General features: G+C 38.5%; 1 protein-coding gene and 1 pseudogene across 4 annotated transcripts in view; one reads left to right on the forward strand and one right to left on the reverse strand.

Annotated features, from left to right (window-relative positions):
• Positions 1 to 17,841, reverse strand: part of RANBP3L (RAN binding protein 3 like) — a 286,469-nt gene that overhangs the window by 22,422 nt on the left and 246,206 nt on the right. For 3 of the 4 annotated variants that reach the window (XM_058717609.1, XM_058717619.1, XM_058717599.1), the window contains one exon: positions 822 to 880. In XM_058717609.1, coding sequence (XP_058573592.1) covers positions 822 to 880 — 59 coding nt within the window. Of the gene's footprint in view, positions 1 to 69; positions 497 to 821; positions 881 to 17,841 lie in introns of those variants that run through there. The other variant, XM_058717625.1, reaches the window with a different exon arrangement.
• On the forward strand, positions 3,201 to 3,364 carry LOC131490110 (U2 spliceosomal RNA; annotated as a pseudogene).

Here is a 17,841-nt window from a genome sequence, read left to right on the forward strand (position 1 = left end):
CCCTGTCACTTGATCAGAGAATTCTCAAAAGCCAGGTCTATTCAGATGGGCCAGGTTAAAGCCACTCACCTTTGCTCACTAGGTATGTATTCAAGAAAAAGCAAAGTCTTCGTAGAGCGGTTTTGTATTTCAGTGACTGCAGAATTGCTTGCGGGAACTGATTTAAAAGTTGGTTGGTTTTGAAACACCAACTCTCAAGATTCTGAAGCGGTTGGCCTGGGGTGGGGCCCAGGAAACAGACTTTTCGACAAGGGCTTGGGGTTGAGCTTTTCTTTAGTTAGTTTTGTGGGTGGTAGGGTAAATGACCTGGCATAAGCAAGAACGAATAACAAGAAAATCCTAATCAAGCTAAAGAGAAAAGCCATGAATCTTATCGTTCGTCTTTCAAAGCAGTGTCTTTTAGTTACGAGGCTGAAAAGGCAGATAAATTCTTCAAGATCCCTTTTAAATCAAGTATCAGAGTTTAGAACTTATCTGATACCCAGTTTTAAGCTAGGTCAGTGGTGGAGACCCACAAGGAGTCTCAGTCCTCCTGACCTCTTTCAGTCCTGCCCCTTTCCAAGTCACTCCAAAAAACCCTATAATTTTGGTAAAAATGGTATGTTATTCATAGCTTCAAGACAAGGCCTCTGGCCTCCCATTTCAGCCGAATTGCTGCCAGTAAAAACCGACTATATAAATATTCTGGAGGCACTACTCTGCTAAGTAAAGAACAAGAGCCTAAACTAAGGCAGCAATGATATTTAGTAACAGCAGCTTCTTGAGAGATAATTTTCTTGGTCAAAGTGAAAATCAAACAAAGAAAAGTAGCTTCGTCTTACCTTAAAAGTTTGTTCTCTCTTTGCAAAAACAAATATTGGCTGAGCAATGACAGATTTTTCTGTAAAAGGAAAAGAACAGGCAAAAAGTCAAATCATATTCTGACATTTCTAACACCAACTACGAGTATTTGAAGATTTTTTGTTTTGTTTTGTGTTTTTCCCTGCCTTTAGGTAAAATCCAAACTGTGTTTACATGGACACTAGAACTTGCATATTTACAAATGATTTTCAGTTATTTACAGATATAAATAGTTGGGGAAAGTGATAATAATTTGTTTCCACAAATAGTGAGCTCATCCCATTAAAGAACACACTTTAAGTGTTTAAGGAAAACAAAGTATAATTACCTGCATTTAGAATATCATTAGGGCATAATGATTAACATGTTTACTTTTAGAATGAAAAACCACAAAGGGCTGAAAAATGTCATCTAAGAACAGTTCTTCTACTTGGGTTGGATCTCAAGTAGATCCTTAGAATAATCCAGAAATAGCGCATACTTCCTTGATTAGAGGAAAATACTTGCCATGTTTTAAATATTTAAACTAAGAATCAGTCTTGTTAAAAAAAAATGTTTCTACATTTTGAGAGAGAGAGAGAGAGTAGGGGAGGGGCAGAGGGAGAGAGAGAGAATCCCAAACAGACTCTGTACTGTTAGCATGTAGCCCAATGTGGGGCTGGAACTCATAAACAGTGAGATCGTGACTGAGCCAAAATCAAGAGTCAGATGTTCAACTGACTGAGCCACCCAAGGTGCCCCTAAAAATCAGTCTAAAACAGTGTTGTAAAGTAGATAAACTTTGTCTTCAGCCCCATTGACCTTATTAATCTTTTATATTTTCCTATTTTAGGTAAGACAATGGAGAGAAACTCATTTATTCTAGGGTGTAAATGAGGGATAACAGATTTAAATATCAGCACTCCAGAATTCTTAGGGAAAATGACATGTTTGTTAAGAGCTTGGGCTCTGTAGTTAGGGAGGCTTGTGTAGCACTAATTCTTGGGGAAATAATATGTTTGTATCTTTAGTTTCTTCATCGGAAAACAAAATGAAGACTATAACAGTACTTACCTCTCAGAGTGTATGTGGCAATGGATTTTTAGATATAATTGCTTAGATTTTTACAAGACAAAAAAAAAAGCTTTAAAGAAAGAATATTAAATATATGGCACGCCACCAATCCTTAGCTGACATTGACCACTTAAGACAACACTTTCTTTTTTAAATTGAAGTAAAAATGACACTTTCTTACTGAGCCCAAATATGATCTCAGAATTTTTCTCACTATAGGTTTTCAATAGCCATTACCAGTATATTGTCCTGGCATACAAGCCAAGGTAATTTGCCATCCCTGGGATGAATAAATAAAACTCTCACTGAGGAGTTTCAAGGAACTGCCAATTACATTTTGTTATATGCCAGAAAGGGGTTCTCCAGTTCCCCATATTTGAATCCCGTAAGAGAGTGTCAAAACTCTGCCAGGCCACTCTTGCCAAGCTCCTGGGGCCCTATGACCTGGGGGTACTTCTTGTGGTCCACGGAGATAACCTGCTCAGTTTTTCATGCAAGTTTTTTACTGCACTGTCTGTCCTTGGAACCAAGTGAGTCCCAGCAGAAAATACTCAAGAACATACTGGCAGTCCCATCCACATGAAACTATGGTTCAATTCTTTATTCCTTCTCAAACAAGCTCCTGTTCAGCAATTATATTAGAGTTAAGAAATGAGAACTCCAGTGACTTTGAAAGAAAATAGGCTTCGTGAATGTGTAGGGGAATACTTATGAAATGGAATTATAAATCAGCCTCTTCTAAACCAAACTTAGGATAGTTATGCCTAAAATAGCATGATGAGGCCTAATTCTAGACAAATAACACGTTGACTTTCCCTCAATCAAAACATTCAGCTAAACACAGGCAAAAGCACTCTTCAATGCAGCATTAAGGAGGAAATCGTAAAGGGTTACTTGCAGCTTGGAGAACATATGATAAAGTAAGAATGTCACTTTTATTCATTAATTCAACAAATATTCGTTGGGCATCCTTTCTGTGCCAGGCATTGTGCTGGGATGTAGGGATACATTGTCTGATTGAAGGTTTATTAGCCTCAGCATAGCCACCCTCTCTCCCTGACTCGGCCCAGCACATAAGTTGCAAAGCAGATAATCTCCATACCTCCTCTTCCATCTGGATTCTGTTCCCCCCTTCCAAGCAGTTCTTTTGGCTCCAAAGCCAAAGCCAAAGGTAAGCATTTATCCAGCCATCGGGTCCATAACAGTTTTTTTACTTAACCCAGTAGGAAATTTTCAAAATAAAAGCAAGGTTCTTATGATTTTCTAATTTTAAGTTTATGCTTTTTTGCTTTATAATGTATTCATTAATCGCTTCTCGGCCTTTTGGCTAAGATCAAGTGTGTAATGTATTAATTAATCAATCCATTTATTTAAAAAAAATATATGTATTGAGGGTTGACCATGTACAAGCCTTCTAATATGTACCATAATTCCCCTCTCCCCCAGTTTTAGGTGGGTCATAAGGCCTTGTCCCTATCCTTTATTTTCATATGTTTCATCAAAACGTAACTGGAGGATTTTCCCAATGAATCATCTCAGAGAAGGAGGTTCAAAAGGATCTGCAGAGCCAAAAGCAGATCCAGAAGAGGAGAAAGACACTGAGCACGGAGCACCCCCAACTCAGAGTCCCAGCGGGGACAGGACCGGCACCCTTAGGGGCCCCAAATTTCTACTACACAGCAGAGTCCTGCGGACCGCCTCTTGCTGCGTTGGGATTTGGGGAAAGGTGAACACTGAATCCTCCACACTGGATAGAACCAGGCTGCCCTAGCCGGGGCCAGAAAGGTTGTGGAAATGGACTTGGCAGGAAAGAGAGTGGCAACAACAACCCCTCCCACTGAGAGGCAGGTGATGCCAAATGGGTCACCTCTTAATTGCTACCAGGACTGGAATTATCCACTTGGGCTGCAGCCCTGGCAGGTCCTGCCTTTTCCTCTCCCTTTCTTCCTGGACCTATCCACATGTCTGCCACATCCTCTTCTCTAATTTCTTCTCCTTGTGCACTGTCTTAGCCCAGGCTCCAACATTGTTCATTATGCCCCTGTCCTCTCCACCCTCTTTGACTTGTGTCCAGCTCTCTAACTGGTCAAAGCATGGATTTGGGAGCTTGGAAGGCAAATAGTCCTAGAACTGTATTTTTTTTTAAATTAATCCAAGCCTCAGTTTTATGATCTGTGTCTCTGTGTATATATTTTAAAAGCTTGTCATGAGGCTTGAAGCAATGTATGCATATAGAAGCATCTCGTACAGCTTCCTCCTCAAACCCATTTGGAACAAAGCAGAACCATCTATCATCTATCTATTCTCTATATTTGCACACATCTCTCTATATATCCAGATATTTACAGTACATTCCAGTATCTATTTGCCTATCATCTATCTATCTAGCATCATCTATCCATACATACATAAACATATAGCAATATATCAGACCACAGGTTGCACAGGAGACATTCAATAAAAGTGAGATTCCCTGTCCTCTTCCCCTCCAGTCCGATATTACCTGTGGGTACCCTGTGACTCTTGTTAGTCTGAGGGAAATGCCTCATGGTTCCTCAAAGATCTTTCTTTTTCCTTTCACTCATTACCATATTCTTATCCCTAGTTTTCTTCCTCATTTCTCTTCATCGAGCCCCTATCTTTCTTCTTCTTCTTTTAATGTCAGGAGCACAGCCTGAATTCAGGCTGTGGTCCATACAGAGTTTTAGAGATTGTTGGTCAAAGTGTGGTCCAGGTAGACCAGAAGCATTACTGGGTGTTTGTTAGAAACAGAAACTCTCAGGCCCACCCCATACCTACAGAATGATCGTATTTGACACGATCCCTAGGTGATGTATACATATGGTTAAGAGGTAGTCTTAGAAAGCACCTCCAGGTCTCTGTCACCTGATACCACATTTAGGAAGATGGCAGTGGAGACTCCTGGAGTCAGTGACTAACTCTCCAGATGTTCTGAGTAACCTGACAATTAATGAGAAAAGGATTGCTACTCAAACCCCATACTATGATTATGATTCAGTGTAAGGTGAAGTTAAGGGCTATTCAGAAGACTTCAAAAGAAATCTCTGTAGTAAGGATATTAAAATATTGACACTGATACTGAAATCAGTCATTCAGATATTTTGCTTGAAGCCATTAATGATTTCCTCTCAAATGCAAAAGTTTGTTTGCTGTTTTGATATGTCTGAAATCTGACCTTGGTGTCCCTGAAAAAAAGAATGTTTTTGGAAAATGTCTTGGCTTGAGATTATTAAATGTTCATTAAAATGTTCATTTCTGCGAGGCAAAAAATTAGGCTGGAAGCATAAACTACATCAAAAACATTGCCATAGTACTAGGATTATTCACCAAAAATTTGAAACCTCTGAAGTTTCAACTCTAAAAATGAGATCTTCTGTAGAAAAAATAGGCAAATCATAGCAAGTGACCTTAGTCTCTGTATGGACTCCCAGAAAGAAGAGACACAGAGGGTCTGAATCATAATCTTGATTTTTGTAAAAAGAAAAAACAAACCTCAACATTATATTAAAATATTCCAAGACATTTTTATTTTTTTTTTCATGTTTATTTATTTTTGAGAGAGAGAAAGAGAGAGCACAAGCAGGGAAGGAGCAGAGAGAAAGGGAGACACAGAATCCAAAGCAGGCTACAGACTCTGAGCTGTCAACACAGAGCCAGACACAGGGCTCAAACCCATGAACCGCGAGATCATGACCTGAGCCGATGTCAGAGGCTTAACCAACTGAGCCACCCAGGAACCCCTCCAAGACAGTTTTAATAAGGGCAAGTGGCAGCCCCAGAAGAAAAAGGAATCTGCCAATTTATGAGGGAAGCACTAGCATGAGATATTCTGTACTTATTTCTAGCCCTACACGGAGGAGCTCAATAAAAATGCAAGAAGAATGAAATAACAAATTACCCACCATCATATAAAAAACTGTCTTTACAGAGGGGGTGGTAGGGCCACAGAGTGACACTATTAACTGTGATGGAACACTCTTGGTTCTATTTTATGAGATGTTTTGTACTGAGTTGAAGTAAAATAACCAGGACCCCAGAGGAAAATAGAGGCAGTTTACACAAGAAGTTTCCAGGCTGATTCACAAAGCTACTAGCTCAACTTGAGACACAGGATGAATGGATCCTGCTGGAAGCATTCCAGTACTGGTCATTGCTGCTGAAGCAATAACCAATTCTGTGTACCAGAAATATAAAACTGTTATAGTAGTACAGTATATGAAGTAGAAGGGAAAAACACTCAGCCTTTCAACTAACGTCTAATTTGTTTGAGCTGCTTTAAGTTCTTGTTGAAAATGAAGTTATGAAACTGCCAACTCTAAGAAATCGAGCATTTCTAGTTTTGATTCATTATGAGAAGCCCACACTAGAGACAAAAAATCAACATTAGGACAGAAAAAGAAAGCTACTCCTCTTCTCGTCAATACCATGCTGATAAAGAAATCACTCATTTTCAGAATGGGAATCATTTCATAATAGGAAATCGGAGAAGATGAGAAAACTCTCTCTCAACCCACTGAACACAACCATCATCACCCAGAGTTTGCCCAAGCCATCCTATTTTCTGAACCCATCTGCTTCTCATACTGATAGTGTTCAAGGGATCTGTTCATCGTAAGTTCTAAAGAGTCTAGACACTTTCCTCCCTTGGTTTGTACATCGGTCTAGATGTATACACAGACCAACTTTGGAAAATCAAGGCATAGAGATAATAAAAGTCTTTGATGTGAGCAAGAAGCAAAAAGACTCAGACTCTGTGTCAAACATGGCCCTTGCTACCATTCTGGAGGTAGGACCAAGCCCTCAGAATTCCGTGTTGAATGCATTCACCCAACCTCACCTCTAAACTGTGCTGCTTAATTTATAATCCAGTTATGTGCGGTAGTGGGCGATAGCCAGTGAATTAATTTCACTTGCATTTTAGAATCTGGAGATTTATAGCAGCAGGAATTCAACTGAAGAAAATTTCTTATTTTTCAAAATCACTTCACTAATGCCTGTGTAAGTAGAGAGGTTCACAGATTAAAAAACAAATAATTTTAATTAAGTCATGTGGTATAGAACATCTGGCAAAATCACTCTGTCAATCAAAACACAATGGTGAGGGGTAAAAATGGCTTTATAATTTTGAGAGTGTTCTGTAATTGACCCCAAAAGATATGGTCATCATGTGTAGTATGCTTTATATTTGGGGGTGAGTGGTGACCTTTTCAATAGGTATCATAGCATACGCCATTAAATTTTACTATTATTCCAGTGTCAAAACTGGAATTTCTTTCTTAAATTATTAAATTTAAGAAATTTCTTTTTTCGTTTCTTTTTAAATTCTTTTTTTTATTAAAAATTTTTTTTAATATTTTATTTATTTTTGACAGAAAGAGAGCCAGAGCATGAGCGGGGAAGGGGCAGAGAGAGGGAGACACAGAATCCGAAGCAGGCTCCAGGCTCGGAGCTGTCAGCACAGAGCCCGATGCGGGGCTTGAACCCATAGACTGCGAGATCATGCCCTGACCCGAAGTCGGATGCTCAACCAACTGAGCCACCCAGGCACCCCGACTTTTTAAATTATTTCTTTTTCTCATTCTTAAAGACAGTAGCTACTATATGATATGCTTATGCATGTCACGACTAATCTTTATCCTTTTGCCTTTTGTTTAACTTAATATGACCTTAAGAAGTAGTATAAAAGGTTGGACCTTGGTGACCTCCCATGATGCTTCTTTTATGCACTGGGGTAATTTAAAGGCTTCCATTTCCATCCTACTTTACCTATTGTAAGACAGATTTAAATATATTAGTTTTTGGTGACTCAATGAATGCTTACTAAGGTCCAGAATGCGTGGTTTTAAAAAATCCAAGCTTTGTTGGAAAAGAGACCTGGATTCAAATTCCATCTCCTGAATTTACTAATAATAAGCCAGGGCAGGGCATTTGATGCTTCTGAGCCCAGGTTTCCTTGTCTGTAAGATGGAGATAATAAAACATACTTCACAGAGTTGCAAGGTAACGGAGGTAGAACACCTGGCACGTACGAAATGCTCAGTAAGCTGCCGCTCTTACTGCATTATAGGATTCTCAAAAAGTAGGTTATTAGACCCTTGTGCTTATGAGAAAAGAAAGCCTCTAAAATTACAGGATGTGCCTGAGACCAGACAGCTAATATTTAGGGACTAAAGCACGGGAGAGATTTTTCCTGTAAGAAAGGGTCCCTCCTGGCTTCCATTGTGAGTTAAATGACTACTTGACAGCTTCCTCTCTTCTGAAGTTGTGATGTGCCTGGGCTCTGAGGGTTCTCCTGCTTCCATGGTTTGTAAAAGCCTCGTTGAGATGTGGCCACAGACTGCGTCAGTCTAGCTGCACTTTGGTTTTGCCCTCTGTAAACACTGTAAGATGCTTCACTTGGTCTCACCATTTTCTCTTCGTATTCTGACCAAAGAGGTTTGTTTTGGAATGTCGGCAGGCAAATGGCATGGTGACCCTTGCCATCTAAAATCTTCTTGTCAATATATATATATTCAGCCACTGACGAAAATAACCCAGACGAATGTATTACTTTGGACAGAGCATACCCATTTCTCCATAATTTGTAGGTGCTATTTTGTTTATAAATAAAGCTATGTTGTGATAAGGTTACTTGCAATCTTTGATTACTTGAATATGTGTCCCAGCAACAAACATGGGACTTCCGGATGGAGGATGCTAAAAGGAGCTGTTTGCCCTTCTCTAAACTGTTCCTTCATTTATGCATATGGGGTAATAAAGATGTGGAATCTGTCATAGGATGTGCTTGGTCAACTTGGTACCATTTGGAAATACATATTTCATTTGACAGCATTTATTAATCACATATTTTCCCCTCGGAATAACTTGCAGTGTGAAACTGCTTCCATATGTTAGAAATGGGTCTCTCCATTTTGCTGAGGGAGGGGGAACAGAAATATAGTCAAGGTTTTATGACATGTTGAAGATTAATATTGACCAGGCACATGCACAGGTTTAAAATGGTATCTCTTTATTTTAAGTAATTCTCTAGCATTTCTGTACTGCTAAAATTAAAGAGGTGATTCTGACATGAAATACCATATTAGTAAGAAGTCACTCTTCACATAGACTATTAATAAATCAATATGGCTGAAGCGTAGCTTCATACACTGAATTCAGATAAATTTAAGCTCTTCCTCTTCACTAAAGAAACACACTATTTTTAAATTCCTTCCTAGATTCCAAGGACACAGACCGGATGGAGAAGTTTGATTGCGGCTTCTTCTAATTCCAAATCTCTTTTCCTTATTCCTCTTTGTCCTGAGGCTTTGAGCAAGCAGGAAAAAAAGGCTCCTTGTTTTCTTGTTTCCACAAGACTAAATGGATGTTGTTCCCCTGAGAACAAGATGTTGGAGGCCTAGGCCAGAAGAAAGGAGCAAGAACTGCCCACCCAAGGAGCTCACAAGCCCAGAAGGCCCAGACCTCATTCTCTTCTTGGGAATTCACAGAAGCCGGCAGGCGGCCATTCATCGTCACTGAAATGCCCTGCTGGCCCTCGGGCACAGAAATGAGCAGGAATACAGCAATGCCGGCCGCAGATACCTTATTGCATTGATTTAGAGCTAGTTTGGCAGAAGTCAAGGCCAGGTAGCAATTTGTAATCCTTACCAGAAACATTTTGTTCATCATGCTAAAGAAAACTATAAGAGAAAAACTTTCACTTTTCAAATGTATACGACTTGAAGAATTCTCAAGAAAACTGAGAACAAGCCTTTAAATCTATTCATTTTCTTTCCTTCAAGTTTTCATGATCAGTGAACTATTGTGATAAGTCCAAAAGAAAGGATTAGAGGAGATCCTGTAATCAATTCATTTCTTTTAAGTGTTTTTTTTTTTATTGTGGGAAAATATACATAACATTTTACCATTTTAACCATTTAAAATGTACGGTTCAGTGACATTACGTATATTCACACTGATGCGTAACTATTACCACCGTCCATCTTGAGAACTTTTCCATCATCCTAAACTGAAACTCTGTATCCACGAAGTGCTATTTCCCCATGTCTCTCTCCCCAGAGCCTGTGTCACCACACTCTACTTTCTTTTTTTTTTTATTTTATTTTTTATTTTTTTAATTTACATCCAAATTAGTTAGCATATAGTGCAACAATGATTTCAGGAGTAGATTCCTTAGTGCCCCTTACCCATTTAGCCCATCCCCCCTCCCACCACCCCTCCACTAACCTTCTCCATATTTATGAGTCTCTTCTGTTTTGTCTCCCTCCCTGTTTTTATATTATTTTTTCCCTTCCCTTATGTTCATCTGTTTTGTCTCTTAAAGTCCTCATATGAGTGAAGTCATATGATTTTTGTCTTTCTCTGACTGACTCGTTTCACTTAGCATAATACCCGCCAGTTCCATCCACGTAGTTGCAAATGGCAAGATTTCATTCTTTTTGATTGCCGAGTAATACTCCATTGTATATATATACCACATCTTCTTTATCCATTCATCCATCGATGGACATTTGGGCTCTTTCCATACTTTGGCTATTGTTGATAGTGCTGCTGTAAACATGAGGGTGCATATGTAGCACACCTGCATCCCATGGATAAATGCCTAGTAGTGCAGTTGCTGGGTCGTAGAGTAGTTCTATTTTTAGTTTTTTGAGGAACCTCCATATTGTTTTCCAGGGTGGCTGCACCAGCTTGCATTCCCACCAAAGCACACTCTGCTTTCTGACTCTGTGGATCCACCTGCCCTAGGACACTTTGTAGAAGTGGAATCATGCAATCTGTGTCTTTTTGTACCTGACTTACTTCACTTAGCGTATCTTCAAGGTTCATCCATGCTGTAGCATGTATGAAGAATCTCATTCCTTTCTAAGGCTGAATAATATCCCGGTGTATGTATGTAGCACATGTTGGACCTTTTTTTTTTTTTTTTTTTTTAAATCAGCTTTTCTTCATTTGCTTCTTCTCCTTTCTTTGCTCTCAATTGGCTGCATATTTCTCTCTAGCGCCTGGTTCCTTGCTTCTCCACGCTTTTCCCTTCCTCCCTCTTCCTGTTTCTCCTTCCCCTCCCTCGTATACTCATCATTTTCTCTACCTGCTTAATACTAAGATTATTACACAAGTAAATACTCTTTCTGTGAGTATTTTTAAATAAGGTACAACTCAAGTTTATTTTGCCTTAATTTTTTAATGCATTGTAGATACTTTTTATTATGCTGGCCCTTTCTTCATAACATTCTCAAACAAATGTAGAAGTATAGTACCGGCTCTTTGCACTAGCTATTAACTTTGAGTAAGTCACTTCTCTCCTCTGCTTTCAGTTTTCTAGTATGTGAAGATCCATTGCCCTAAGTGGAGTTTAAAGCTCGAACACTCAGTAATTTAGGAATATTAATCACTTGGATGAACTTTTGGGGGAAAAGTATTGATTTACTAAATAAACATTAATAGCCTGCTACGAGCAAAGTAAAAGACAATAACAATATTGTGAATTTAAACCTTAAAATATAAGAAATGTTTACAAAATTAGAAAGACATCGGCACATCTATTATGGGTGTTTTTTGAAGATTTGTTTTCTAAATCTTTATGCTTTTTTTCTCTTTTTATTTGTAGCTAGAGCTTTCTGCAAGTCCCTCAAAATCTACTTTGCTTCATTCTACGATCAAAACAATCACCTCTACTAATTAATTTTAGCGTATTCAATTTTCAGAAAGAAAAATGGCAACTAATACCAAAACTAATCCACACTTGAATCCATACTTCATACATGAAGTTCCTTATGACAAAGTCAGTCTTGTTGAACGAATAGACCCTCATAATCTGTAGCTCTGGTATATGTCTTACTCACACTCAATTTATAAAAACACACATACACATAAATCCTTATCTGTGACTTCATTTCTCTGCAAGTCAACTACAGTTTAACACAGACAGGCCTAGACCAAAATGGTCCTTTTCCATCAAGTCTCCCTGCTTTACTCTTTTTTCTCCAGATGGTAACATACCTTCTTGTCATGAACTACTTCCTTTTATCAGAACAAGAAAGGATTTGGAGCCAATTATTGAAACCAGTCATTACAGATTCCTACTCAAGAGGGACAATCCAGTTACTAAGCTGTCATGTCCGGAGACTTGGTAGTTTCTCTGCATCTGCTGAGGGAAAGGAACTTGTGTCCTGTTAGCTGTGGGTTCTTTTAGGACCTGAAGCCCATTCTGCAGTGATACGAGAGACTTACAAAAATCTTTTCGCTCTGCCGTTCGAGTATATAGGTCAGTTTCCATTTCATCAGTTACAGTTTAGCCTCTGTCTCCTTCTGGCTCAATTCATAGATGCATGTTTCATGCTCTTTGATGGTTTAGTATCAAAAGATATCTTCCGACTATCATCATCTCTTGTCAGTAATCTAGATCTCACTCTTATGACCTCGTGCTTATTTATTGACCATCTACACAGGGTGAGATATCTGATCATTGGGTAGAAGGAATGCAGCTTTTTACTGGATATGAGTATTTACTGCATTTTGAATCCTGCCTTTGGTTATTATGCTAGCTTTACCAATAGATTTCATTAAAAAGCAAGTCACGTGTGAAATTTACCTGGCCTAAATGTTAAGATTTCAAGTCAAGTTAATGATTTAATATAATGAGCACTTTGAGCCAGCACTTTATTCTGAATAGAGTCCCCAGTTTAAATAAAAAAGTGAGTTATATTGGGGCGCCTGGGTGGCTCAGTCGGTTAAGCGGCCGACTTCCGCCCGGGTCATGATCTCGCGATCTGTGAGTTCGAGCCCCGCGTCGGGCTCTGTGCTGACAGCTCAGAGCCTGGAGCCTGTTTCGGATTCTGTGTCTCCCTCTTTCTGACCCTCCCCCGTTCATGCTTTGTCTCTCTCTGTCTCAAAAATAAATAAACGCTAAAAAAAAAAAAAAAAAAAAGTGAGTTATAATAATGACTATTGCTTAGCCTCTGTTTAATTTGGACTTTTTGATACTTCTTATTTATTTTGTTAAAATCTAAATCATCTCTCCAAGGCCATATTGGCCCAGTTCCAAAAGTGGTACATTGCAATCTTTCACACTTCGTGCAGTTTAAGAAACATATATCATGCAAATATTTAAATTTCAGTGAAAACTGCTAGCCCAGTAAACAGGCCACCTGCTCTGATCTGATGTGTTTGCACTGATACTGCTGCATTTTCTTACCTATTGTTTTACAGTTAAATACCCCTTTTGGGAGACATTTGGATGTGGTGAGCGGTTTACATACAGATCAACTGGTGACTCGAATAGCAACACATTTAAAACTGAATGACAAACTGAGTTCAAGGGCCAGCCATCACTCAGATCGTTTGCAGGTACTTAAATGAGCCCACATGAGAGGAAGGAAACTCGGGCTATAGCACAGGCTCTGGAGTTTTTGGGTTAGGATGACATATGACAAAATATGATTTGTTTACCGTTGACATGTAGTGCTGTGAGTGGTTTCCAGTATAAACCCAGTTTACTGCTCCCAAAGAACTTGCACAACACCGTTGAGGAGACAACATCAAAATGAATGAAAGAATTGGGGGCAAACCACAGAATCTTGGTTTTGAAAGGGATCTTGCAGTTGCCCTAGCAGAATTTTCCATCTGAGATGTCTACAGCATCCTCAGGAGATGGCCTTCCATCACACAGCATAAGGGTTAGAATCTATGCTACTGCCAGAGCTTACCAGCCCATGCGCGGCAGCGTAGTGCTGTATGAGCTGCACATGTGCCAAGCCCTTGGTCCTTCACCCCATAGACCAGCCTCTTGGCTTCACCCCCCCAAATGTCGTACAGTTTCAGATTCATCCATGTAGTTATGTGTAACCGCAACTTCCTGCTTTCTACTCCTGGATAACATTCCAGTCTACGGACATACCACAGTTGGCTTATCCATTTACAGGCTTATGTACATTTGAGTGGTTCACATGTTGGAGCTCATAGGTATAAAATCTGCCATGAACATTCTTCTCTAAGCTTTTTGCTTTTCATTCCTCTTGGGAAAATACCTAAGAATGTGATCGGTTATCATAGGGTAGGCGTAGATTTAGCGATAAAAGAAATTGCCGGACTATTTTCCAAAGTGGTCGTATCACTTTACAGCAATACATAGGAGTTCTGATTGCTCTACAGTCTCTGCAACACAGTATCATTGGCATTCTTAATTTTAGCTATTCTAGTGAATGGGAAGTGATATCTGACAGAGGTTTTAATTTACATTTCCCTGATGACTAATTATGTTGAGCATTTTTTGATGTGATTCTTAGACATTTATATGTCCTTTTTCTAAAGTGTCTGACAGATTGTTTGCTTATTTTTTAATCAAATTGTTTATATTGAGTTCTTTACATATTCTGATTACAAGCTTTTTTTCCAGATCTATATATCACAAATGTTTTCTCCCAGTTTCTCTTTAAAAAAATTTTTTTTTAATGTTTATTATTTTGAGAGAGAGACAGACAGAGCACAAGCAGAGGGATGGGCAGAGAGAGAGGAAACACAGAATCTGAAGCAGGCTCCAGGCTCTGAGCTGTCAGCACAGAGCCCTACATGGGGCTTGAACTCACGAATTGTGAGATCATGACCTGAGCCAAAGTCAGAGGTTTAACCAATTGAGCCACCCAGGCACTCATCTCCCAGTTTCTCTTTTCTTGTATTAATGTAATCTTTTAAAAAACAAATATTTTTAATGTTGGTAGTCTAGTTTATCTATTTTTTATGGTTAGTACTTTCTGTGTCTGTAAAAATTACCTGTTCCAATTTATGAAAATATTTTCCCGTGTTTTTCCTCCAGAAGTTTTACAGATTAAGCTTCTGTGTTTTCATATTTCATCTCAAATTAATTTTTGTGTGAGGTGGGTAATGAGGGCTATTTGTTCCAGGGGTATTACAAAAAGTAGTATCTTTTCCTTCTTTGAACTATCTCGATATCTTTGTCAAAAACTGGCCAAAAATGAGTGAGTCAATTTCTGGGCTCCCTCTTCTGTTTCAATAATAAATTTTCTAACTTTATACCAATATTATACCATCTTGATTATTATAAGTTGAAATCCAAAGCATAAGTTATCAAATTTGTTCTTCTTTTTCAAGATTTTAGTTATTTTAGGTCCTTTGCATTTCCTTATAAATTAAAGATTAGCTTGTCAATGAAAAAAGAGTCTGTGGGAATTTTGATTGAGATGGCCTTGACTCTCTAGATCAATTTGGGGAGGGTTAATATCTTAATAAATTGAACCTTCCAATTTATGTATTTAGTTCAATCTTCTGTAGCTTTTCTCTACAATGTTTGTTTTAAGTGTACCGGTCTTGCACATCTTTTGTTAATAACTCCTTTACTATTTTTTTTATAAAAAATGTACTACTAAAAGAATACTTAAAAGTTTTCAACTTCCAATTATTCTTTGCTAATATATAGAAATATGGTTGTTTTTAGTATACTGACTTTGTATGCTGTTATCTGTGATCTTGGTAACTCACTTATTAGTTGTAGTATTTTTTTTTCTTTTAATTGATTCCTAAAGTTTTTCCTATACCAGCTATCATTCATCTGTGAATATAGTTTTACCTCTTTATTTCCAAAATATAAAACTTTTATTTTTTTCTTTTTCTTTCTTAAAAAAAAATTTTTAATGTTTCTTTCTTTCTTTCTTTTTTTTTTTTTTTTAACGTTTATTTGTTTTTGAGACAGAGAGAGACAGAGCATGAACAGGGGAGGGGCAGAGAGAGAGGGAGACACAGAATCGGAAGCAGGCTCCAGGCTCTGAGCCATCGGCCCAGAGCCCGACGTGGGGCTCGAACTCACGGACCCTGAGATCGTGACCTGAGCTGAAGTCGGACGCCTAACCGACTGAGCCACCCAGGCGCCCCAATGTTTATTTATTTCTAAGACAGAGACAGAGCATGAGTGGGGGAGGGGAGAGAGAGAGGGAGACAGAATCAGAAGCAGGCTCCAGGCTCTGAGCTGTCAGCACAGAGCCCAACACGGGGCTCGAACTCACAAACCATGAGATCATGACCTGAGCCGAAGTCAGATGCTCAACCAACTGAGCCACCCAGGCACCCCTATTTCTTTTTCTTAACCTAGTACATTGGCTAAGACCTTCAGTCCTATTCCATAATGTTGAATAGAAGTGACTATAGTGGACATCCTTGCTTGCTTCCCAATCTTCATAGGGAAGTATTAAGTCTTTCACTGACAATGAAAGCACTATACTAGCTGTCAGTTTTTTGAAAATGTTCTTTTTGGGTTGAGGAAGTTCCTTTCTATTCTAAATCCTTTTGGAGTTTTTATGTGAGTGGCTGTTGAATTTTTTTTTTTTTTGGTGTCTTTCTGGCACAGTGTTATTCATAATATTCCTTTATTATCACTCTAATAGCTGTAGGATCTATAATGACACTCTATATCATTCCTGATATTGGTAATGTTTTGGGTTTTTTTTGTAAAAATTAGGAGTTTATTAATTTTATTAATGTTTTCAAAGAAATAGCTTTTGGGAATCAGAGATGAGCAGAATATTTCCTTCTAGTTTTGGTTTTAGGAATAGGAAAAATGAAGGTTTGTTTTGTTTTTGTTTTTTTAAGCCCAAATTCAGAAACATAATTAGGGATGGCTTTGGCCAGTAATGGCTTAAAAATTTTTTTCATACCATAAAATTTACCATCTTACTCATTTTTAAGCACATAGTTCAATAGTGCTAACTGATTCACACTATTGTGCAATCTCTAGAACGTATTCATCTTGCAAAACTGAAACTCTATACCATTAAATAATAACTCCCTATTCCCCCTCCCAGCCCTTGGCAACCCCCATTCTGCTATGTCTCTGAAAATGACTACTCTAGCAATCTCATATGAGTGGAATCATATAGTATTCATCTCTTTGTGACTTGCTTGTTTCATTTAGCATAATGTCCTCAAGATTCATCCATGATGTAGCATGTATCAGAATTTACTTTCTTTTTAAGGCTGAATAATATTTTCAAGAAAATATATATATATATATATATATATATATATATACGTCACATTTTGTTTATTCACTTGTCAATGGAAAGATGTGCTTTCACCTTTTGGCTATTGTAAATAATGCTGCTATGAGCATTGGTGTGCAAGTACCTGTTTGATTCCCTGCTGTCACTTCTTTTGGGGATATACCTGGAAGTAGAATTGCTGGATCACATGGTAATTCTATTTGTAGTGTTTGAGGAATTGCCATACTATTTTCCATCAGATGCACTATTTTCCATTCCCACCAGCAGTGTATAAGAGTTCTAATTTCTCCACATTCTTGCCAACACTTGTTATCTTCTATTTTTTTTTCTTTTGATAGTAGCCATCCTAATGAGTGTGAAGTGGGAAAATGGAGTTTAAACCATTATATATATATATTTCAGATCCTCATAAATGTGCCATCTATTAAGAAAGCTTAGTGGAAAGAATTCCTGCACTGAGTGGGAGCTTGAATATGATCAAATCTAATAGAATATGAGTTCTCTCCTTTCTAGTTATTTTTAAATGGTCTATATTTGTTTCCACCAATTTGTGCCTTTAAATGTGAGTAATGGGGGGGGGGGGCGCCTGGGTGGCTCAGTCGGTTAAGCGGCCGACTTCGGCTCAGGTCATGATTTCGCGGTCCGTGAGTTCAAGCCCCGCGTCGGGTTCTGTGCTGACATCTCAGAGCCTGGAGCCTGTTTCAGATTCTGTGTCTCCCTCTCTCTGGCCCTCCCCGGTTCATGCTCTGTCTCTCTCTGTCTGAAAAATAAATAAACGTTAAAAAAGATTTTTTTTTAAAAAAATGTGAGTAATGGTTTTGTAGATAGAACAAAACTCATTTGAGCCACTTTGAGGTTCCCTTTTGGTGGAAGAAAAACAGAAATATGTGCAGGGTTCCTTCCTCTGATCCTCGTT

The sequence above is a fragment of the Neofelis nebulosa genome, chromosome 1 (assembly GCF_028018385.1).
Source record: "Neofelis nebulosa isolate mNeoNeb1 chromosome 1, mNeoNeb1.pri, whole genome shotgun sequence".
Lineage (NCBI taxonomy): Eukaryota > Metazoa > Chordata > Mammalia > Carnivora > Felidae > Neofelis > Neofelis nebulosa.